General features: G+C 42.9%; 1 protein-coding gene across 6 annotated transcripts in view; it reads left to right on the forward strand.

The window, feature by feature from the left end:
• The window catches only part of trabd (TraB domain containing), a 41,440-nt gene that overhangs the window by 12,375 nt on the left and 4,504 nt on the right, over window positions 1-24,561 (forward strand). For 5 of the 6 annotated variants that reach the window (XM_086010331.1, XM_086010333.1, XM_086010330.1 and 2 more), the window contains 7 exons: window positions 7,449-7,524; window positions 9,919-10,085; window positions 12,141-12,281; window positions 15,139-15,249; window positions 18,431-18,570; window positions 20,018-20,190; window positions 23,262-23,373. In XM_086010331.1, coding sequence (XP_085866457.1) covers window positions 7,449-7,524; window positions 9,919-10,085; window positions 12,141-12,281; window positions 15,139-15,249; window positions 18,431-18,570; window positions 20,018-20,190; window positions 23,262-23,373 — 920 coding nt within the window. The remainder of the gene's footprint in view (window positions 1-7,448; window positions 7,525-9,918; window positions 10,086-12,140; window positions 12,282-15,138; window positions 15,250-18,430; window positions 18,571-20,017; window positions 20,191-23,261; window positions 23,374-24,561) is intronic. The other variant, XM_086010334.1, reaches the window with a different exon arrangement.

Below are 24,561 nucleotides of genomic sequence, written 5' to 3' on the forward strand. Positions count from 1 at the left end.
ATGACGTGTTTGTTGCTGGTATATTTAAAGGATCCATGTCCCCATTTGCTCGCGGTTCTGATTTAATGCTCCTGAGTGCTGGTTCAGGCAACAATGACTGCAGATAGACAAAGGGCTGTGCCACGTTTCAATGACGACTCCCTCCATGTTCTTGTGGAGGGAGTCAGAGGACGCAGGGAGGTTCTATTCCCTGGGGATGGAAGGAGGAGACCTCAGCAGACGAAGGCAGCTTGGCTGCAAATAGCTGAAGAGGCTACTGATAGGTGTGTGTTTGTTCACACCTGGGTGCAATGTAGGAAGAGGTTTAATGATCTTCTACGTTCAGGAAAAGTGAGTATAAAAGCACCTTTTATTCTGCTGTGCCTGTCATCACATCCCCATCACTCTGCATTGTCAACCCTACTCCTGCACATCCTTACTCACCCCAACGTTCCTTGCACCATCACCCATCCATCTCTCCCTACGTACAGAATCACATCCCCATCTTACTATGCACCCCTCACACTCGCCCTCATTGTTATGCAATGACAACAACTAACAACTCAAAAGGAGGCAACTTGGTATTGGCACCCCACTCCATCATGGTCTCCCTCTAAACATCTATCCCATCCATTCTTTACACTCGTACCATCACTCTCACTCAAACTTCTCTTGTTTCCCTCATTGCAGGAAAGGAGAGCCCACAATAAGAGGGAGAGAACAGGAGGAGGACCACCATCATTGGCTGTGCTCACCAACGCTGAGGCGGCAGCTCTTGACATAACAGGAGTTGTTGACCAGCCTGAAGTGGGGGACGGAGAGAGGGGCTTGTTAGAACAACCTGGTGACAGAATTATTTTCCATACATCTTAGTTGACATTCATGAGTGACTCATATGGGGTCACCTGTCAAGAGAAATTGAATGCTCATCATGTGCATAATGGGATGTGTCTGCAATCGACATATCACATGTCTAACTCATGTTGTTACTCTCCCACAGGACCATGAAGAGCCTCCCCCCACTGTCCAGGAGGAAGAGTAGGAGCACTCCTCAGAGGATCCTCCAGCCTCTGAGGGAGCAGCATCAGCAGAAATAAGCGCAACCAGCACCAGCGCAGAGACGCACACCTCGGTGGGTCCTATGCGAGATAGAGTAGTGTTGTCACCTGGTGTATCAGAAGTCACAAGTGAGCAAGATCAGATGGTGGAGACGGACAGCAGTGGAGACTCCTCATTGGAGGCCGCTGGAGTCTTCTAGCTCTGCTGAGCTGCATGCAGACGCTGAGCCTCGGGAGCCATCCAGGAAGAGGGCGGTCCTGGAGCGTCAGGAACAAGTTCAGGAGGCTCTGACCGGGTTTGCAACCATAGTGACTGCGAGTGTGCAGAGAAAGGCGTCCATCACAAATATGAGCAACTCCATGGCGCACGCACTGGCAACTGTAGGTTCTGCCATGGAAAGGATGGCCATCTCCATGGAGGACATAAATCGCCAGACTCAGGAGAACATGGTAACACTTCTAAATAGATGGTCATCTATGGAGCATAGATGGGCATCTATTGAGGAGAGAAATCAGAGGTTCATGGACGTCCTTGTTATGAGGAATGTCAGGATAAACATGGGTCCTTATGGCCCCACTGATGTGCAGCAAGGTGCTCTCCATCTACTTGCTAGCAGAGAAGTGCGGGTGGCCCATGAAAAGGATGATGGTGGGAGGGGACTTAGAATTGGGGGCGCCTCTCCAAGCGATCAAACTTCCACCCCCTTGCCAACCCCTCGGTCAGAGCCCCAGATGCCTCCCCGGACAGTGATGGCCGAGTCTGCCCCTGCACAGCCTCAGGCTCCAAAACCCAGAGGACAACCGCTAAAGGCATCTAAGCAGGCACAGCAGGGAAGTGAGCAGGCTGCCTCTACATCTGCTGAAGCCACAGGGGTAGCACCACGCAGAAGCACGCATAAAAGAAAGATCCCACATAAATAGTCACAAGGCTAGTCACTTGGGTGATTTGCTATAAATGAATGTTAAATTTCTGTTCTTTTACTTTGTTGTAATAAATTAATTTTTTCTGAATGTTTGCATTCGTTGCCATATGTGTGCTCACAATAAGTGGCAGAGTGAAAGGTAAGGGCGCCTTTTATGTCCAGCAATGATGGTGACAGTGCAAGGAATGCACAGTTCATTGTAGAGATGCTCTATGGTGTTGAAGTGGGTTGATGCCAACCTTTATGCACATGTGGCAGCCACATGTCTGTGCTGCATAAAGTTAAGTGAATCTGTCATTGCTGCCCGTGATGGCCTAATCAATGTGCTCGCGTTCTGGTCGCACTGGGACAGCCGCCTCCTCCAGGTGTTCCTCATGCTGAACCTCATTCTGCTCCTCCTCTGAAGAGGCTGTGCACTCTGCGCCTTGTGCCTCATGCAGCGCTAATCCTCGCTGCAGTGCTATGTTGTGCAGGGCACAGCAGACAGCGACGGTTCTCGAGACTCTGGCTAGTGCGTACTGAAGGGCTCCACCAGATCTGTCCAGGCATCTAAAGCACTTTTTGAGCAACCCTATTGTTTGCTGTATGAGACTTCTGGTGGAAATGTGGCTTTGATTATAACGCTCCTCAGACTCGTTTGATGGCCTCCTGAAAGTTGCACTGATGCCCTCTACCCTCTGCAGCAGCAGGTGGTTGAGGAGAAGGTTGGCGCTCTTGTTGGTGTGCCTGATTCTGCTGCTGCTGCTGTGGCTGATTGTGGTCAGATTCTGAGGACCAAGATGAGAGTATAAATCGTTCCCATTCTGCTTTAATATATGGCAGGTGAGGATGAGATGTTAGAAGCAATCTGTCAATGGGAAGAGAGGTTATTCCAAGGAGGTGACAGTGGATATAGAGTTTGCACCACTCACTTACAGCCTTAATAAAGATCAAATGTGTCTTCCAAATCCTTAAATGAGCAACTTCTGACATTGGAAAGTGAACAGATGTGAAATGTTAGCTTTAAAACTACATTTGCAGCTGTGAACTATTCAGCTCGATTGAACACCCGACCTACTTACCTGACGTGATCTCTGTACCTGACGTGATCTCTGAACGACGTGAACCTCGTTCAAAATGTGCTAAAATAGAAATAGGCTGGCAAAATAGTAGTTAACAAGCATTTAACTATCTTAACTGCCTCCCCCGCCGCTTGGTGTCTGGTCTGTTCTGCACTCGCAGACCCGACACTTTGGAAAGTTACGTGGAGGCGGGTTCGGAGTGGGCTCCCAACCCGCTGTCAATCATTTTGATTTTGACAGCAGACCCGCCCTCTGAGCGCCGGCAAAATCGCAGCCACAGTTTCTAGAGGACTATATAAATTTAGATGGGAGGGTTCTGATTTTCGGTCTTGTCTGGCCATACAAGGTCAATTCCTGATGACCACTTTGCTGAATTAATTAATAAATGTGGACAAACCCAGTAGCAAAAAGATTTTATCCTTTAATTTAGCTAATATAGGAGGATGAATTCCTGTATGCTAGGTATAGCAAAATTGTTAGCCTGCTTAGATGTTAAATGAATTATTTCTGTTAATCTGGAAAAGGATCCAAAAACCATCATGCAATGCTTTTTCCTCTTGAATGCTTCCATTAGCTACATTTGATGTCTGGCCCAGGCTTTGTAGGTTTTTGCCATTTTTTCCTACAAAGTTAAAGTCCGATTTCTTGTGATAACTAGAACAACATTCACTGAGAAATTGGTACAGGCGAGACAAAGCGCAACACTGCCTTGCAAATATTGGGAGAAATAATGAGTGAGAGGTGGATGTAAAGTTTTATTACATTGAATTTAATGTCAAGGTCCCCAATGGCTGTGAGTTTATCCAGTGAGTAACTGAACCAGAGGCCAGGACATAGATCCTCAATCTGTGCTTTTAGTTGATCGCAATCAAGCAATAGCAGAGGTATTACATTTGGCCCTGAGTTAAGGAGCGGAAAATTGGCCAGCAACCCATCAACTCCTTGCTAGGGATGCATGTGCCTGAACATTGAAGGAGGACAGGCTTGGACTCCACTTTGATGGCCCCAGCTGTCAAATAGCCACAGCGCCCAGAAAAAGATAGCGCCCCATGCCCGAAATTGAATGGTACCGCCCCAAGCAGGAGGCGGGGCGCTACTGGAAGCGCTCCCCCTCCATCTTGGGGCGCTCCCATTGAATATCGCGGCGCTACATGCAGCAGCGCCACGCACGCCGGATCGTAGTGCCGCGGTACTACAGGCCTCCCTTGATTAAAGGGGAGGGGCCTAGCACAGCGGGCACCGGGGCCCTGCTGGACCACCAGGGAGCAGGGTGCCAGCAAAAGAGCCCGGCACTCGAGTAGTGCTGGGCTGATCGATCACGGCCGGCACCCCGCAGGAGGAGACGAAAGGGGGCAGGTTCTGGCGGGCGGCCCAAAAAAAATGGCCGCCCAGCACCTGCCCTTTAATTTGCGCCACCCCGGCTGCAAACATGGCACCCTGACCCTGTCGGACATAGCGTCTGGCGGTAGGTCAGGGGGAGCGAGCGAAGTTTGCGGCCGGGGTGCTGCGCACGGTGATTAAGTAATCGCCAGAGGCGCAGTGCCATGGGGCGCTACCGCTAACCTCCCGCTGAATTTCACGGGAAATGTTAGCGGCGCTGCGCCCGGGTGCTAGGTGCTTTGCACCCCCTCGGGGCACTAACGCGAGGCGCAAAGCAACCCAATTTTTACCCCATAGAATTTAAAAAACTATTTACTTTGTGAGAGAGATTCATAGAATACTACACAAAGAGAAGTTGTCGATGTGTTTACTAGTTTGGGAATCCTACAGCAGAGAAGGCGGCTATTTGGCCCATCGTGCTTGTGCCAGTTATTTGAAAGAGTTATCCAATTAGTCCCACTCCTGCTCTTTCCCATAGTCCTGCAAATCTTTCCTTTTCAAGTATGTATGCAATTCCTGTTTGAAAGTTACTATTGAATCTTCTTCCACCATCCTTTGAGACAGTGCATTCCAGATCATCATAACTCACTGCATAAGAAAAATTCTCCTCATCTCCCCTCTGGTTCCTTTGACAATTATCTTATTACAATACAACTATTGTGTGTGTTGGGGATGGAGAACTTTGACCTTGATCAGTAATGTCATTCTTAGCAAAATTACACATTACTCACATTGGGTGGAAGCATTTAGATTTACATTTAAAGCAAAGCTGCGTTCTTTTTGTTTGTTATACTCCAACTGGTTGGAAAGCTTTAGAAAGTTGCTTTTTGTGTTGCTTCTTTGCAGTTTTTATTAAATGAAAACTGCAGTTTATACTTAGGCCTAGAAATTGAGTTTGCGCTGCGCCAGGGCTTTAGCGCCGGAAGTTAGCGCCGGCGCTAAGTCCCTTTGCGTGCGCCAAAAATTCAGTGGCGCCGCGCCCAAACGGCTGCCGGCGCTACTGAAGGGTTTTAGCGCCTGAAAACTGGCGCAACGCGCCGCATTGCGGCGCTATTCCGGCGCTGCGGCGCCCGCTGCGGTGCGGCAGGCTCGGGAAGTGCAGGCCTCCTCCTTCCGTTAAGGAGGAGCTGCCTGCACCTGGCCGCGGCCCGCGCAAATCTGTTTAAAAATGAGCCCGGCACCTCGGACAAGTGCCGGGCTTGCATCTGTTCCGGGGGGGGGGGGGGGGGGGGGGAGAAGTCCGGGGAGGGAGCTGCGGGCAGGCGGCCGGCGGGAAAGCGGCCGGCCGCCGCGGGGCCTTTAATGCGCCGGCGCAAACACATGTTGGACTCTGTTGCCAGAGTCTTAGTTGCGGCTGCCACGGGCGAGGCGGCCGCAACTGAATTTCGGCGCTGGGGCCCGTCGGCATGGCAACCGGGACGCTGCGCACACCGATGACGTCATCGGTGCCGGCGCAGCGCTACCGGTGCAACGCCGCTTTAGGGCCCCAGGGAATTTTTGAACTGGCCATAACTCTGGCGCTAGTCCCTCTAGCGCCTCAAAAGCGGCGCTAAGGCTAGTGAATTTCTAGGCCTTAGTGTCTTATCCTTCCCAGAAGTAGCGCCAATGACCTAAGACTAATCTCCGCTTGCTGTTAACTAAATTTAGAACCAATAATGGGATAACCAAAAATTAAGAATTTGTGGACAAGTCTGTCAAGAAAGCAGTGTTTAAATGGGAGCTCTGAATGACTCCTAATTTTGTAGGAAGTTTTGGCACAGATATATGATGTAGATTTTCATTGTGTGTTTTTTGTTGTTAAAGCTATGTATTTAAATGTATGAACTTTTTACCATTTTGAAAAAGAGTGATCCATTCATCATCAAATGCAAGAAATTAGAATCGAGGTGTGCACTTAAAAATGCTGATCAGAGCAGAAAACGTGCAGGAGAAAGGCTGAGAAACATTGCAGTGAAAGGCATAATTATCCAGAGTGCCTGTCGCTCAGCAGGCTCACTAATGGATTATGTTTTCCGGCCTGTTTCTTGCAATGAGCCTAGACTCCCAGAAGCACATCGATTTCCCCCTGCATTTGCCATACAGTGGCGAGCGGCCAGGTGGAGCGAAGAGGAAGAATGCCAAGAAGGGACTGGAGATGATGAAGAGGCGCATTGAACTAAACATCTCCTGAGTTGGGGCAAAACAAACTGTAAATGGAGTAAATAAATATATATCTTTGCTTAAAAAAACACTGCACCAAAGGACATATACCAGTAAATTTTGCTCTGTTCTGCTTCCTGTGGGGAGATTCATTTGATAGGAGTGCAGATCAGACAGTTGGTTGTGATGGTCATAGTGCTGGTTCAAGGCGCTCCTAATTTCCCAGCCATTAAAATAAATCACTGGAAAGTTGAGTGTTTCGAATCACTTGCACTGACTTTAGCACATGATTCTCCAATGCACATTTCTGTCTCATGAGGCCCCTTGTCAGGAACAGAATATTGCAAAATTTACCCTATAGTACATCTTTTGATAGCCGTTATCAATAATATTCCAGAATAAAAGTAGATGATAAATGCTAAAAATAGTTTACATTTGAGATGTGAGTGACCTGCAAAGGATGGGAATAAGTATGTAAATGGGAAAATGAGTCCTGCCTTTGAAATCAGGCTCAGATATCTGCCAGTATTTCCATTAAGATTAAAACAAGCAAAATACTGCGGTTGCTGTATCCATTAATATTGTTCAATTCTAATATGGCACTAATGTCAGAACGTCTGTTGGGTTTAAGACCGAAAGTTACGTACTACAGGTAGACTATCCTTTATCCGAAAACCTCGGGACCAGCCGTGTTTCGGTTTTCGGAAAATTTCGGATTTCAGAAGGTATTTTATAAGACTGGGAAATTTGTCGGGGGCGGGGGTTGGCGTCGTGCGCACGACTTACGCTGAACGAAAAAACTTTCGGTTTTTATCGGTTTTCGGAAGTTCGGATAAAGGATAGTCTACCTGTAGTTTCAGAAGCTTAAAGAACTAAAATTAACTATTAGCACTGTTTTTTGTCCTTAGGCAGAAGCAAGCCCAACACCACCAGCAGTATCTGATGATGAACCACAGAATATGTCAGATATTCAGCAAAACTTGTGTAAGTCTTTCATATTTACTTTCCAGAAAAAACTACAGTAAAGCTAAGAATGTAACAGCAAGTGATATCACCTGGGGTTGTATTATGGTCACCTCTCGTAAACAGTACCAAGTCCCATGAGGATATTACAGCGTCTTAAGATAGTTGTCTCTTTTTAACTATGGCCCTTTCTGTCCTACTGTTACAATTACCACTTCCTGATTTACTTCATCTCCTTTACTCTTTTCAGTGTTGGTGATTTCCATGGGCTTTAGTTCTTCACCCTGGTATCTCAATTTTAAAAAGAAGTGTAGAGAGGAGTAGCTTCAATGGAAGAAATATTCCCCCACTATCTCCCTATCCCCCCCCCCCCCCCCCCACAACCCAAAAAAAGTGAAAATAATTTAAATTAAGCTTTTTTTAAAAAAAAAACAAGAAAGTTCTTACTGATTTGGAGACCTGTCATTTTGGGTTTCCAGATTTGGCAGGGAAACGCTTGGCCAACTTTAGCTATTGGACCTTTCACAAGCGGCCCCATCAGGTGTAATCTGGATCAAATTTCTGCTTGGTCCAGCATGCTCATCGGGAACGATCTGAGTTGGGAAGTTTCAGTATTGGCTAACTATTGCTTCCCTTTTATAAAAAAAAAACTTAAATTGTGCTTAGAATTTTAATTGACACTTTGCAGTAAGTATTTGGGAAGCTGAGTTAGTAAAAAAAAACTTTAAAATTTACTCACATTAAAACTGTATTGAAGTTCACTCTCTGTAGAGTTGTTAATGCATCTCGTGTATATTACAGTTGCTCCAGGATTTGAAGTTTCTGTCTTCCACTGGCAAAATTGCCTTCTTTAGAAAGTGTATTATTTTGACAACCTACATGTCTTCAGTGTAGACAAGTTATTTTAGCCAAATCGTAGGTAGAATGGCTGAGGAGGTACAGCTGGCAGTGGCGGCCATGCTTTTGTCACAGTTTATAGTTGCAGGAAAGTGAAGTAAATGTTGCTTCTTCAAACATCAACCTTTTAGATCCAACCAGAAAGCTGGGTTTCACTTATTGTCCCTCTTTCCTTTACCAGGTTTATATTAACAAATTAGGAGAAAAAATGTGTTGATTATGCTGCTATTTGTAGCTATGAATGAGATAGAGGTAACGGGGCAATATAAACCCAGGTCCCAGTGGATTTTGATTTTGAGGCTTAGACCTATGTCAGTTTTTTTTTGGACTGCAAGTACAGACACCCCCTATTGGAAACTGTTAAAGAAAAGTCACTACTTTTCAAGCAGGCAGCTCTAAGTATAATTAAAAGATTAAGCTGGATTTGCTGTATCAACAACAGTAGGAATACTGGCCTAGAAATTAGGTATGGCCCCGCCAGCTCAGTTGCGCCCAAAAGTTTGCGCAGCGCCCGGAGCCCGTTGTGCCCGCCAGAAATTCACTTTTAGCGCCCCAAGTCGGAACCGGGCGCTGTTCCAGGGTGTGCCCGCCTCCGCTTGGGGCGCTGAAAGTGAATTTCAGCGCTCCAGCTGCCGCTGCGCCACCCGATGCGGTGCGGCAGGCTGGGGTACTGCAGGCCTTCTCCTCCTCTTAAGGAGGAGCTGCCTGCAGCCGTGAGATCGCCGCTGGATTCTGCCGGCAAATGAGCCCGGCACCACGGAGAAGTGCCGGGCTCGCGGGAATCAGCCACCAATGCCACGGGGGGGGGTGGTGTAGGAGGCCGGGGAGGGAGGTGCGGGCAGGCGGCTGCCGAAAAAGTGGCCGGCCGCTCCTCCACCTTTATGCGCCCCACTAACGCTGCATGAAGGCCGTGTTTCACGAACGTTGTTTGCGGCCGCTGCGGAAGAGGCGGCTGCAACTGAATATGGGCGTCGGGCCGGAACCGGGGCGCTGCGCACACCAATGACGTCATCGGTGCCGGCGCAGCGCTACCGGCTACCGCCGCCATTAACGCTGCACTCAATTTCCGCGCTACCAACCCCGCCGGCACAGAAGACCTCTTTAGGCGCTAAGTGGGCGCAAGGCCCACTGAATTTCTAGGCCACTGTTTCTCAAATAAAAATGTTTGCACAGGTTTGTTGCCCATGAAGACATTCCTTTAAAGAAAGTGAACTTGGAATGAAGATCCCTTCTTTAAGTGGCTTTCAAGGTGGCTTAACAATACATTACAAAACTAACAGATGAAAATAAGTAAGAAAATTAATTACTCAGAACTTTAAATGTTATTATTGTGAGCTGGGCTCTTAGACCAAGGTGCCGCTCACATCTTCTAAGGAAGTTTAAAGAAACTTGTGCAGTCTCCTACCATTGGCAATTTGAGTCTGCAGCATGGTATTCATTTTTATGGAGCTCAGTTACAATTGTGCTGCCACGAGCTAGTGTGGCTGATAAATTACTAACATATTTATTTACTTACAGCAGATGAAGATGCTTTTAAACTTCTGTGGGAGATGAAGATGCGAAAGAGGCAAGGGAAACCAAATCTACCAGACACTGTCACTGTACTTTGCACAGACGATGGCTGTAAGGTCTACCTAGTTGGCACAGCCCACTTTAGCGAGAGTAGCAGAAAAGATGTTGTAAAGGTAAAAATGGAAAAAGTTATTTTTTTATAAAAAACAAACTTGTTTAAGGTTAAAGCTTTTAAACTAAGGATAAATACTGAAGCAATGGAATTTTCAACTCTTGTAGGATTGCAGTTTGTTTATGCATTGTGCATATTCTAATTTAATGCAAAACAACCTCGAGATCAAAAACTAATTTCAAGAGACATGAATGATTTTGTTGAGGGGTGGGGGGGGGGGGGGGGGCGATGGTAGTGCGGTCACCCTTCAACACACACATTCATCTCTCCTCGCAGTCAGTTTCCAGTCAATGATGTACTTGATATAAAAATGTAATTTCTTTTGTTTGATGAGGATAGTTAGTTAATTCAGGACAGAAGTGTGGCCACATATTAAAATCCTATATCATTAGTATTGATACCTATTCCTGAAATTAAACCTGTATGATACCACAATGTTTATAACAGAAATATTTAAATATACTGGGAGTTCTGTGTTCATAATAAAGTATGCACATCCACTGCAATAAATTTAAAATGATCTGCAAATGCTGTTTGCCACTGTATTGATCTTTACTGTGAAGTACCGTCTTCGCTTGTTAGTAAGATACTTTTTTGTACTGACTAATTTTAGAAAGGTGTAATGTTAGTTGTGATCAAGAATCAAGTAGGACGGGAAGGATGGTATGAGTGCATATTGTTTGAAGATTTGTATTGATCATTAAACCATATAATTTTTGATCATATTAAATAGAATGTTTATCTGAACTAGTTGGAGCTCACAGTATGTCTTCCATATATCATTATTTTGTCATGCTATATATTGTACGTAATACTAATTAAGTATGTTCATACTCTGTTACATCAAAAGTCATACATGATCAGTCTCTGAGTCATTCAGTTACCCAAACAGGAATGTTTCCTGACTTGTTTGGATAAATGGCATCCTGCTATGCTTCTTTTCACTGCACAGGTTGAGTCTGCCATAAAATGCGGTAGAGCTGCCGGATTTGGTTCGGAAATTTCTCAAATAAATGTCTTTGCTGAGTTAGTTGACCTCAGCTGATGCAGCTTTTCATCACCAGATAGGTTCAGATTAAAAAAACACTCTTGTTCTGATCCTTTCAGAATAGGAGAAGTATTACAATTGACCTAAATTAGGGTGGGAAAATCATCTTGGTTTCCTGCTCTTTACTGTTATGGAGTAATCCCTGCTGGAAGTGGATGCTAGCTGAGGGCAGGATTGGGATCAGCTGTGATGCACATTGTGGTTGAATAGCCTGCCAACACTCTCAATTCAAGCTCTTGCATGAAGTGCAGCCACTGGGATGTGTAGCACTTGTATGCCAGCAAAAGGTCAATGCCTCCAGCTAATGAGGGGAGAAGAAAGTTTGGTGAGGGTAAGAAAAAATAAAACACAGTATCAGCTACAAGCACCTATTCAGTATGCATTGCAAAAAGATGGGAAGATTTGTTTTCTCGAAGTTGGGAACCAGATTCTTATGTAGGGTATCAGTAAAGGGTAAAAATTATTCTGAACATTTATATTACTACAATAACCGTTTATAATCGGTTCTATAGATAAATAATGAAAGAAACTAGTTGCACATGGAGTCGAGATCCAGTGTAGTCTGCAGTACAGGTGGATGAACTAGGAGGTGCAAAACTAAGCTGATACAGTGCCATCACTGGTAGGTGTGTTATTGCAGTGTAACAAGTTTACATAGGCAGTTTGCATTGCAGTTGTGGACCTGAGAATTTAAAATGAGGGCAAAAAAGTTGACAGGAATTGCACACTGATGTAAAATCCTTATTATAGATAGGTACTTGAATTTTTATAGTGCCTTTCAAATCAAAACATCTGAGCGCTTTACGCAATTTTTTTTCTTGAAATGCCATGACTGTTAATGTAGGTGAATTCAGCAGCCATTCTATGCCAACACATTTCATAAAGAACAGCTCATGGAATCCGATTGGTTCACCTTCAAGAACGTGAAATCCAAGCTGGTAATTTCTTCCTGTTACAAACACATTTCCTGTAAGCATGATGTGTTTATTATTTTATATTTTGTTCCAGACTATTCAAGAAGTACAGCCAGATGTGGTGGTTGTAGAACTCTGTCAGTACAGAGTCTCCATGCTTAAGATGGATGAAAAGACATTACTAAAGGAAGCCAGAGAAATCAATCTGGACAAGTTGCAACAAGCTATAAAACAGGTACTCAATTTAGTCTGACTTTTCCATGCTCAATACCAATAAAAGGTGGGTTTTGTAGCAATTCTGGTTTTGTGTGTGTATACTTCAAAATTAATTTCAGCATTGCATGCTGATTTGAAGAGGTGAGAAAGTATCTTGTAAACTGAGGAATCATGTAAAACTAAAAAAGCCAATGTACAGTACATATAAGAAAATATGGGATTAAAAAAGGCAATCGGCCATGTATTTGAAGAGAACTAATTACAGAGTTATTGGGGGGGGGGGGTGGGGAGACAGACTGAATGGCCCCCTTCTGAAAGACTATGATTCTATTAAAAGCTCGTTCTTTCTATAGACCATGTAGTCTCCTTTATCATGGACTCTTCCACCTATTTACTCACCTGTGGTAATGTGCTGCAAAGTTTTTCACAGCTTTTCTCAAAGGTGAATTATGCAAAATGCCAAAGGAACATAGGAATGTACATGACTGGAAAAGACCATTTTGGTTCATTAGACCAGCCCCGGTTTCAAAAACACAATACATCATTCGGTGCCTGTATCCATCGAATCGTTTTCTTGCCAAATGTCTGACCAGTTATCTCTTTAAAATTACTGATGTTATCAGCCTCATTTCGCCTCTCTTCGCACTCTATTCCAAACATTCACCATGCTCTCTGTTAAATAGTTATATCTAATCTATCCATTCAGCTTCTGTCCTCTTCATCCCGTGCCCCCTTGTTTTTAGGGTCAGCTTAAGTTTATATCATTAAGGATCTTGAATATATCAATCCGTCTTCTATAATGTAAACAGACTCAGCTTCTATTAGCTCAGGTGTTCGATACCAGGTTTCTGATGGATAATCCTTTGCTGCACTTTTACCGGTGTCCGAATGTCCTCACTGTAATATTGTGACCAGTACTGTAACATTACTGCAGATGGGGATGAAGTAATGCCGCTTATGAGCAATATAACCCAGATCCTGTTTTCGGCTGTTGTACACTGTGCAGATGGAGTCAGTGATCTGGCTACCAATATCCCCAGATCCTTTTCCTGTGCTGTATCTTGTAGACTAACACCATTTAGCTTTATAGTACCAATGTTTATTCTTTTTCCTTGGTCTCCTCACTTTGCACTTGTTCACATTGAATTTTGTTTGCCAACTCCAAAAGAAGTGTCTATTAAAACCTATGTCTTGCATAATTCATCCTTGACCAGTGTCTTCCTTGGCCTGATACTTCTATGCTCCCAGCAGTCCATGTGATGGTTCTTGGAGCATTTGATCATCGTTGTTCCTCCTTACCATCTGTAAATGGACCTATAATATTAATGTTACTTGAGTAGCTTTTAATTTAAAAATTGCATTTTATCATCCTACTTGATAATGCTCTTAATGGGCCTACAGCAAGCCATAATGCATTCTGAATTGTCACCTCGGTAGCTAAATAGCATATGCATCTACCAGAAATGTGTTGTGATAATTTGTCCAGTCCCATCAATCCTCATTGTCAAATTTGCCTCAGTCATATAAGTTCTGAGTTAGAAGGTTGTGGGTTTAAGGCTCGCCCCAGGACATGAGTACATAATCTAGGCTGACACTTCAGTGCAGCACTGGGTGTGTATTGTATTGTCGGAGGTGTTCTCCTTCGGATGAAACAAACCTCTCCCTAGAAGATCCCATTGCACTATTAAAAGAGCAGGGTATGTCGCTCCTGACCATAATTTTCCCTCAACCAACACCACCAAAAACAGATTAACTGATTATTAATTTCATTGTTGTTTGTAGGCTGCCATGTTTGCCTAAAAAACATTGACTGCAGTTCAAATGTAATTCAATGGCTGTAAAACACTTTAGGACGTCCTGATGACATGAAAGACACTATATATGTGCAAGTTTGTTCTTTCTCCTGTCTGCATTTTTCTCTACTTTTTTCTCTCTCTCTCCTCTCCATTTTCTCTCTCTCTCTCCTTTTTCTCTTCTCGGTAAGACTAGTAATACTGCACTTTTCCCTCTTCAATAATTGGGGGAGTGGGACTAGCTGAAGTGCTCTTGTAGAGAGCCAGCACGGGCTCGACGGGCCGAATGGCCTCCTTCTGTGCTGTAACCATTCTATGATTCTATAATGACCTTGACTGGAGGATGGAGAAGATCTTAACCTAAACTGGTCTAGGTGATGAGTGAAAATTCCTTGTGAAATCATCTGAATCCAAGATTCTGTTAAATTTCTAATTATGTGCCTATTTTCACCAAATTTGTTAAATGGCTTTGTTTCCCTTATCCCTTGATTGTTTTCAAAGAGGAATTTGAGAGAAGCTATCTACGTATATCAAAAGTGCACTTGATTTTGCAAATGCACAGAGAAATTAAAATTGACTTCAAGTCTCCTGATCTTATTACAGTTCTAATTTGCAGAATGCTTCTATGCTCTTTCAAGAATTTACTTGTTTTGAATCGAGAAATGAACCAAATGGTAAAGTGGACAGACAACAAAATGAAAGTCCTTTTGAGAATCACTTACAGACCCACAAATTTACAATCTCAGGAAGCTGTTCCAATTGCCAAGATGAATTTAACAAATGAATTTCCCAGTAAACCTTTCAGAAGAGTATCTTTTTTGGAAAGAATAAACCGGGTATTCTTTTTAAATAAACATATTTGCAGGTTGTTCAGGCGAGGTCAGTTATCTGTAAAAGTTGTCATTTTCTACAGCGATCAATAAATCAAGCAATGTTCTTTGTGTAGCCTTTGATCTCTTTTGATGAATAACACAATGTTTTAGCTACTGAGTGTAGTACAGTAGTTGGCATCTGAATTATTTTTTGACTACTTAAAGTTTTCTGCATCTTTTTGAAAACTTGTATCTGTCCTTGTTTTAATAGAATGGAGTAATGTCTGGATTGATGCAGATGCTGTTGTTGAAGGTCTCTGCACACATCACTGAACAGCTGGGCATGGCCCCAGGAGGGGAATTCAGGGAGGCCTTCAAGGAGGTAGGCTTTCAACTTGTCAGCCATTATGCCTCTTGGAATTGAGAAGTCTCTCCTGTGCTCATCTATCTGGACTGCACAATATCAGTGAAATACAATAAACTTACGTTTATTCTACGTGATGTATTTTAGCAAAATTTATGATTAAGTTGAGTGTGTATTTAAGATGACTATTAAGGTCGTGTAAATTTGAGTTATTTATAAAGAACAAGAGTATGTGGAGTGGCTATAATGATACACAAATACTCTATAAGCAACATCTTAATATTATGTTTTAATGGTGTTTGTTGAATTGTGAATGTTGGCCAAGACATCGGGAGAATTCCTTGCTACTCTTTGAACAGTGCCATTGGCTTTTAAAAAAATTAATTTTCTGAATATGGGCGTCGCTGGCAGGGTCAGCATTTATTGCCTTTCCCTAATTGTCCTGAGAAGGTGGTGATGGGCTGCCTTCTTGAACTGCTGCAATGTGATTTGATACAACTGAGTGGCTTGCTAGGCCACTTTAGAGGGCAGACTCAAGTATGTTGTGGGACGAGAGTCACATACGAGGCAGCAGGATTTGTTCCCTAAAGGACATTAGTGAAGTAGTTAGGTTTTTATGACAACATAAGAAATAGGAGCAGGAGTAGGCCATTTGGCCCCTCGAGCCTGCTCTGCCATTCAATAAGATCATGGCTGATCTACCTCAACACCACTTTCCTGCACTATCCCCATATCCCTTGATTCCCTTAATATCTAAAAACCTATTGATCTCTGTCTTGAATATACTCGACGACTGAGCCTCCACAGCCCTCTGGGGTAGAGAATTCCAAAGATTCACCATCCCCTGGGTGAAGAAGTTTCTTCTCATCTCAGTCCTAAATGGCCGACCCCTTATTCTGAGACTGTGACCCCCTGGTTCTAGACTCCCCAGCCAGGGGAAACATCCTCCCTGCATCTACCCTGTCAAGCCCTGTAAAAATTTTGTATGTTTCAATGAGATCATCTCTCATCCTTCTAAATTCTAGAGAATATAGGCCTAGTCTACTCAATCTCTCATAGGACAATTCCCCCCCCCCCGGCCATCCCAGGAATCAGTCCGGTGAACCTTTGTTGCACTCCCTCTATGGCAAGTATATCCTTCCTTAGGTAAGGAGACCAAAACTGTACACAATACTCCAGGTGAGGTCTCAACAGGGCTGTATATAATTGCTGTAAGACATCTTTACTCTTGGACTCAAATTCTCTTGTAACAAAGACCAACATACCATTTGCTTTCCTAATTGCTTGCTGTACCTACATGTTAACTTTCAGTGATTCGTGTACAAGGATACCCAGGTCCCTCTGAACACCCAACATTTCCCAATCTCTCACCATTTAAAAAATACTCTGCTTTTCTATTTTTCCTACCAAAGTGGATAACTTCACATTTCTCCACATTATATTCCATTTGCCATGTTCTTGTCCACTCACTTAGCCTGTCTACATCCCCTTGAAGCCTCCTTGCATCCTCCTCACAACTTGCATTCCCACCTAGCTTGGTATCATCAGCAAACTTGGATATATTACATTTGGTCCCCTCATCCAAATCATTGATATAGATTGTGAATAGCTGAGGCCCAAGCACTGATCCTTGCGGTACCCCACTAGTTATAGCCTGCCAACCCGAAAATTATCCGTTTATTCCTACTCTGTTTTGTGTCCGTTAACCAATCCTCAATCCATGCTAGTATATTACCCCCAATCCCATGAGCCCTAATTTTGTTTAATAACCTTTTGTGTGGCACCTTATTGAATGCCTTCTGAAAATCCAAATACACCACATCCACTGGTTCCCCCTTATCTATTCTGCTCATTACAACCTCAAAAAACTCTAACAGATTTGTCAAACATGATTTCCCTTTCATAAATCTGTGTTGACTCTGCCCAATCCTATTATTATTTTCTAAGTGCCCTGTTACCACGTCCTTAATAATAGATTCTAGCATTTTCCCTACTGATGTCAGGCTAGCTGGTCTGTAGTTCCCCGTTTTCCCTCTCCCTCCTTTCTTAAATAGTGGGGTTACATTTGCTACCTTCCAATCCGCGGGAACCATTCTAGAATCTATGGAATTTTGGAAGATAACAACCACTATCCACTATCTCTATAGCCACCTCTTTCAAAACCTGAGGATGTAGGCCATCAGGTCATGGGGATTTATTGGCCCAACAGCTTTATGGCCATTACTGATTCCAGTTTTTTATTTCCATTTTTAAACTGAATTCAAATTCTCAAGCTGTCATGATGGGATTTGAACTTGTGTTCCCCAGAGTATTAGCCCAGGTCTCTGGATTACTAGTCCAGTAACATAACCACTACGCTAGTGTACCCCTACATCTGTTCTTAACATCTCATCTGAAAGATAACACCTTCAACAATGCAGTACTTCTTCAATACTGCACTGCAATGTCAGTCAAATCCTGGAGTGAAGCTTGAACCCTTGGAGGTGAGAGTGTTCCCACTGAGCCAAGACTTCAAGAAAAGAAGGGGTTTCTCCTGAACATATGTGTCCGTAATGGTCACCCTCATTGGAGAACTTTTGTGATCCTGTCAACTTGTGCAAATAGAATTAGTTGAATGAGCATTTTGAGGGTTATTGTTCAAATTCCACTTGCACAACTATATAGAGTATTCCATATATACAGGAAACTTTCGATTTACCGGCACCTAAATAACCGGAAATCTCGGTTAACCGGCAAAATTCAGGAGTAGGTTCAGGTAAGTTTTACTTCATATTACTTGCCTTCCTCGATCTGTTGCTGTGCAATTGGGTGTGGCTGCAGCTGTTGCTAAGCTACAGAGACGCTTGGAACTTGTGGCCATTGTTCTGCACCTGTTGCTAAGCAACAGGGTTTGTTGCTTTATACGGAGCTCTCAGCTCTCCGTATCTTTTACTATAGCTCTCGGTTATCTGGAATTTTTGATGAACCAGCACCACGTCGGTCCCATCGGTGCCGGATAAAAAAAAAGTTTCCTGTACTTAAATTTTTTTTTAATTTCTTGATTTATTTGAATCCTAATTTCATAACCAGTTTGCCAATAATGTTGCATGGCATATGGGATCTGCTTGGATAAAGGTTTATAGATATAGGATGGTGTATTGAAATATAAACTTTTATGAAATATGCATTTCAAAAACCTGTGCAAACATCTGTGTTTCAGGCTGGAAAAGTGCCTTTTTGTAAGTTTCACCTTGGGGATAGGCCCATCCCCATCACTTTTAAAAGGGCCATCGCTGCACTTTCCCTCTGGCAAAAGGTCAAATTAGCCTGGGGTCTCTGTTTCCTGTCTGATCCTATCAGGTATGAATAAATACTTTATAATTCTAGGGAATTGTAGGCTTCAATCATGCTATTTATAACTAAACAATTTAAATTATAAAATTGTATTGTGCTGTTCTGCTGAAGTACAAAACATAACCAGATATTACATTCATTTTTTAAAATGTTTTACTGGTAAACCTGCAATATTCTGTAAACGTCAATACTTAGAAGTGGTCACGTTAATCTTTATATTTTGTGATTAGCCTAAAGATATAGAAACATTTATTTTCCTTGTCAGATCAGTAAAATAAGTCCTGATATAACTGCTTGTTAGATCATGAGAGGCCATCGACGCTTGCTGTGTGCTAACAAAAATATAGCAATAGAGTACGATATTGCATCCGTGTTGTACAGAATCATTTTGAATGTGTTCGAAGGCAGTAATTTGTCAGGATTGAGCTCATCATCATCACAATAAAACATTTAAGCTTTCCTCTTGCGGTTTATGATACCATCTAGGATCAGAGTAGGCCATTCAGCCCCTCGAGCCTGTTCCAGCATTCTGTTAGATCAAACTGATTTGTACCTCAACTCCATTTACCTGCCTTTGATCTGTAACCCTCGATACCCTTACCCAAACTCTGTCAATCTCGGTCTAGAAAATTTCAATTGACCTAGCATCCACACCCTTTTGGGGAGAGAATTCCAAATTTCCACTATCCTTTGTGTGGAAAAAGTGCTTCTTGATTTCATTCTTGAGTGGCCTAACTCTCATTTTAAGATTGTGTTCCCAAGTTCTGAATTCCCCTACCAGAGGAAATGGCTACCTACTGTATCAAATCACTTTAAACACCTCAATTCAATCACACCTTAATCTTCTAAACTCACGGGAATATAAGCCAAATTTATGCAACTTGTCCTCATAATTTAACCCTATAAGTTCTGGTGAAGCTTCACTATACCCTCATCTCTTTCAAGGCCAATATATCTTTCAAGGTGCAGTCCCTGAAACAGAATGCAGTACTCCAGATGGAGTCTGTCCAAGGCTCTGTACAACTGAAGCATAACTTCCTCCCCTTTGTATTCCAACCCCTTTGAAATAAAAGCCAACATACCATTAGCCTTTTTGATTGCTTTTTCATCTGTGCACAAGCTTTTGGTGATGTGTCCATGGACACCCGAATCCCTTTGCTCCTCCACCGCTCCTAGTCTCACCGTTTAGAAAATATTCCCTTTTTTTTCTTTCTTGGGTCCAAAGTGGATGACCTCACACTTCCCTACATTGAAGTCCATCTGCCACAATTTTTCCCACTAATGGAATCTGTCTATTATTTATATATTTTTAATATCTATATTATAAATTATTATCCTGTGTATTATGTGGAAGTTTGTTTTTTTTTTAGCATGTTCAAAGAAGCAAGACAAACAGAGAAAATTGGTAGTAAAATGTTTGTCCATAAATGTTTAACTAATCTATCTGTTTCAGTAAAGATGACGTAGAAAAGTGCAAACAAAAAGATCTTCTGGAGCAGATGATGTCTGAAATGATTGGAGAGTTTCCTGACCTTCATCGTACCATTGTTGCCGAACGAGATGTTTATCTAGCCCACATGCTGAAGCAAGCAGCAAAGCCATTAGAACTACCTCTGGCTTTAGGATGTAAGCATATGAACTGGCCTGAATAAAATGTTATTATCTGTACTTGGAGTGAGTCTTGTCATTGGGATTTTGTTTAGTACTCGAATATACAAGTATCTCCTGATGGCCAATTCTCTAAATGTATTAAGGGGTGCATTATGCTAACCAGTGCATTCCAAGGAGATTCCAGGTTTGATCTCTAACCTGTTTTGGGTTAGCTGATTTCAGCCAAGGCAGCAGTGGGGATGCTACACTTTGCCTCATCCAGGGTCTCTTCTATAGATTGCTCTTCAGTAACTCCTAGCTAGAAGTGCATATGTGGAAGGACAGGACTTGGTGGTGATTTTTGCACCTAGCCTGCCAATATTTAGAATTAAAGCTCATACAGGAAGAATGGCCACTTGGATGAGACACTGACTGGTTGCTATCTTCCATGAAATCACACTGCCGCATTAGTCACTGCCTTCAGGGAAATAAGAGATGAAGGGAAATCCTCAAATATGCAGCTTCCTGAGACAGAGCTCCTGGGAAAGGTCTCAAATTGCACCAGGGTCTATCGATCCTGCTGGATGGGTAGTGCTGGGAAGGTCCGACTCTCCCCTGGTGCTGCCGGATTAATCTGGCTTCTTTTATAGCCTCCTGCTACTCATTTTCTCCAGCATATAGATCATGTAAAGTGGGATTGCCAATGAGAAACAAATTGTGCAACGTATAGATCCTACCTCCGTAATTTTCTTGAAATGGAACGCTTTCTAGGTGTAATGCAGAATGTAGGAGAAGGCTTTGAGCAGAAGAGTGGAAATAAATGGTGCAATACCTGCAATGAGTCTTAACGTTATGGCCAAAATTCTCCACAAGCAATTGCAGTGAACAGTGTCTCTTTAACGAAGTATTTCCACTTTAATGAACAGGCTTGAGGAGCTGAATGGCTGACTCCTGTTCCTATGTCCTGGCAAACTGTGCTTTTTAAACAGTGATGCATATTGTCAATGTCTGATGAGAAGGCGAATGTCCCAGAATTTAGAACCGGTAAAGTCATCCCGAGTTGATGCATGTTGGAGTAAATCTAGTTATCAACAAGTTTTTACGCAATTGTGCTAAGGATAGGTATGGATGCTAACGTGGTCCAACGTGACTGCAGTGAAACACCACAAATCTGTCTATTGGAACTGATTTATGGGTGCATGCATTACAATTATTTTTCATTGTGTAGTCTAAACAGTTACTAGTTGTCTTTATATTCTTTATTATAGTCAATATTTTTTTAATTGTCCTGCTGTATATGATCTTGTGTCAATCAGGTTTCCCAAGTTAACAGCATCTTCCAGGGTATTCAGTTAAACAACAACTTGTATTTATGTAGCGCATTTAATGTAGTAAAACGTCCTAAGGCACTTCCCAGGAGTGTTATAAAACAAAATTTGACACCGAGCTACATAAGGAGAAATTAGGGCAGGTGACCAAAAGCTTCGTCAAAGAGTTAGGTTTTAAGGAGCGCCTTGAAGGAGGAAAGAGAAGCTGTGATATTAAGGGAGGGAATTCCAGAGCTTGGGGCCTGGGCAGCTGAAAGCAAATGTAACTCCCCTATTCAAGAAAGGAGGGAGACGGAAAGCAGGAAACTATAGGCCAGTTAGCCTAACATCTGTCATTGGAAAATGCTGGAATCTATTATTAAGGAAGTAATAGCAGGACATTTAGAAAATCATAATACAATCAAGCAGAGTCAACATGGTTTTATGAAAGGGAAATCGTGTTTGACAAATTTACTAGAGTTCTTTGAGGATGTAACGAGCAGGGTGGATAAAGGTGAACCAGTCAATGTAGTGTCTTTGGATTTCCAGAAGGCATTCGATAAGGTGCCACATAAAAGGTTACTGCACAAGTTAAGAGCTCACGGGGTTGGGGGAATATATATGATTGGATAGAGGATTGGCTAACTAACAGAAAACAGAAAGTCGGAATAAATGGGTCATTTTCAGGTTGGCAAATTTTAACTAGTGGGGTGCCACAGGGATCAGTGCTGGGGCCTCAACTATTTACGATCTATATTAATGACCTGGATGAAGGGACCGAGTGTATTGTTGCCAAATTTGCTGACGATACAAAGATAGGTGGGAAAGCAAGTTGTGAGGAGGACACAAAGGGATATAAATAGGCTAAGTGAGTGTGCAAAAATTTGGCAGATGGAGTATAATGTGGGAAAATGTGAGGTTATCCACTTTGGTAGGAAGAATAAAAAAGCAAAATATTATTTAAGTGGAGAGAGACTACAGAATGCTGCGGTACAGAGGGATCTGGGGGTCCTCGTACATGAAACACAAAAAGTTAGCATGTAGGTACAGCAAGTAATTAGGAAGGCATATGTAATGTTGGCCTTTATTGCAAGGGGGTTGGAGTATAAAAGTAGGGAAGTCTTGCTACAACTGTACAGGGCGTTGGTGAGATCACACCTGGAGTACTGCGTACAATTTTGGTCTCATTTAAGGAGGGATATACTTGCATTGGAGGCAGTTCAGAGAAGGTTCACTAGGTTGATTCCTGAGTTGAAGGGGTTGTCTTATGAGGAAAGGTTGAGCAGGTTGGGCCTATACTCATTGGAGTTTAGAAGAATGAGAGGTGATCTTATTGAAACATATAAGATTCTGAGAGGGCTTGACAGGGTAGATGCAGGGAGGATGTTTTCCCTCATGGGGGAATCTAGAACGAGGGGGCATAGTTTGAGTAAGGGGTCGCCCATTTAAAAAGATGAGGAGGAATTATTCTCTGAGGATTGTGAATCTTTGGAATTCTCTACCCCAAAGAGCTGTGGAGGCTGAGTCATTCATGGCAGAGATAGACAGATTTTTGAAAAACAGGGGAATCAAGGGTTATGGAGAGCGGGCAGGAAAGTGGAGTTGAGGCCAAGATCAGATCAGCCATGATCTTTTTGAGTGGCGGAGCAAGCTCGAGGGGCCGAATGACCTACTCCTGCTCCTATTCCTTATGTTCTTATGTAAGGCACGGCCACCACTGGTTGAAAAGGATTGATTATTGGGGTACACTGCAGTTATCATCTTGGGATCTGATAAATTATTTTTCTGTTCATTCCACAGCTGAGCCCAGCCAGCAAATGCCATCTGTTGTGGTAGGAGTAGTTGGAATGGGTCACGTTCCTGGAATTGAAAAAAACTGGAATAATCTATTAAATATTCAAGAATTAATGAGGTAAAATTTACCATAATTTTTCATTTGGAACAATTTTGCCTTGAAGCTGCTGTGGTGGCAAGTGGCACTGAAACTGGTACGTTAGTAAAGAGATTCACATCATATGCAGTGATCAAATAGTAACAGTGTTTATGTATAGATTCCCATGTTAATTCAAAATCTAACGGGCGACTAGATGAGATGATCTTTTCTCAAAACTGAAATTACTAATCTTATCCTTGGCTGTAAGGCCTGAAAATATAAAATTTAGTTTGAAAGAGTTACCAATAGGCAAAGCTTCTTGTACCTGATCAGTTATCATTTTCATTCTGTTTGTAATACACATTTTACTTGGATGCCACATCTTAAACTGAAAAAGAATTTTAAAAATACACGTCTTTCATAATTTTCTGCTGATTAGTAAATTGCCCGTGGCGTTGCCTACGGAGAGTACAGTGGCGGCCCAAATGCAGCAAGTCATCTCAAAGCGAGGGAGACCAAAGCAGGAGTGAACCTCCTAGAAAACTGAAGTTGGATGAGGATTGGGGCTTCAAGTGTTGCTGGCAAGCTGCCAAAATTTTGATCTGTCGTGGGAGTTGGGCCAGGAGCTGGGACTCCTGTGAAGATTTTCCCTCGGAGCAGGAAGATCTGGCGGGGCAGCTCCAGGTGGTATTGGCAGGCCAGCAACATTTCAGGCATAGGTGGGAGTCAGATCGAGAGCTGGGGTGCCAAGGGTGGCGCTGGACTGCCCAGCGGGAGAAGGGACGAGGCCTGAGGCCCACCTTTTTTTTAAATATATTTTTTGAGGCAGCATTGGGAGGCCCAGCAGGTGCATCAATCCAGAGGTATGATTGAAATGGTGATGTTTCTTCATCTGGAAAACGAAGATTAAAATTGGAAGTTCTGAGCAGCGCATATCTACAGCAACCATATACTTTACCTGCTTGTTGTGGCACTAGTTTAAATCACTGACTCTTTAGCAGAATTACAATAACAGCCTATACTTTATCAATACCAGTATGTGGTTTTATCATTAACTGCTGGTAATGGGGACACCCTCCCTGATTACTTCCTGAACTGATGATTTAACAATAAATTACAGTGCCAGTGGGTCTTGCAGATATAAATTTAATGAGCTCTGTGATGGTTACTTATTAAAATACACATTTGTTGAGGTTAATCTGGGGATTGATTGATTGGTATGAAACA

Source organism: Somniosus microcephalus, chromosome 17 (assembly GCF_052327205.1).
Source record: "Somniosus microcephalus isolate GS21.2 chromosome 17, FLI_Smic_1.0, whole genome shotgun sequence".
In the NCBI taxonomy this organism is placed as follows: domain Eukaryota; kingdom Metazoa; phylum Chordata; class Chondrichthyes; order Squaliformes; family Somniosidae; genus Somniosus; species Somniosus microcephalus.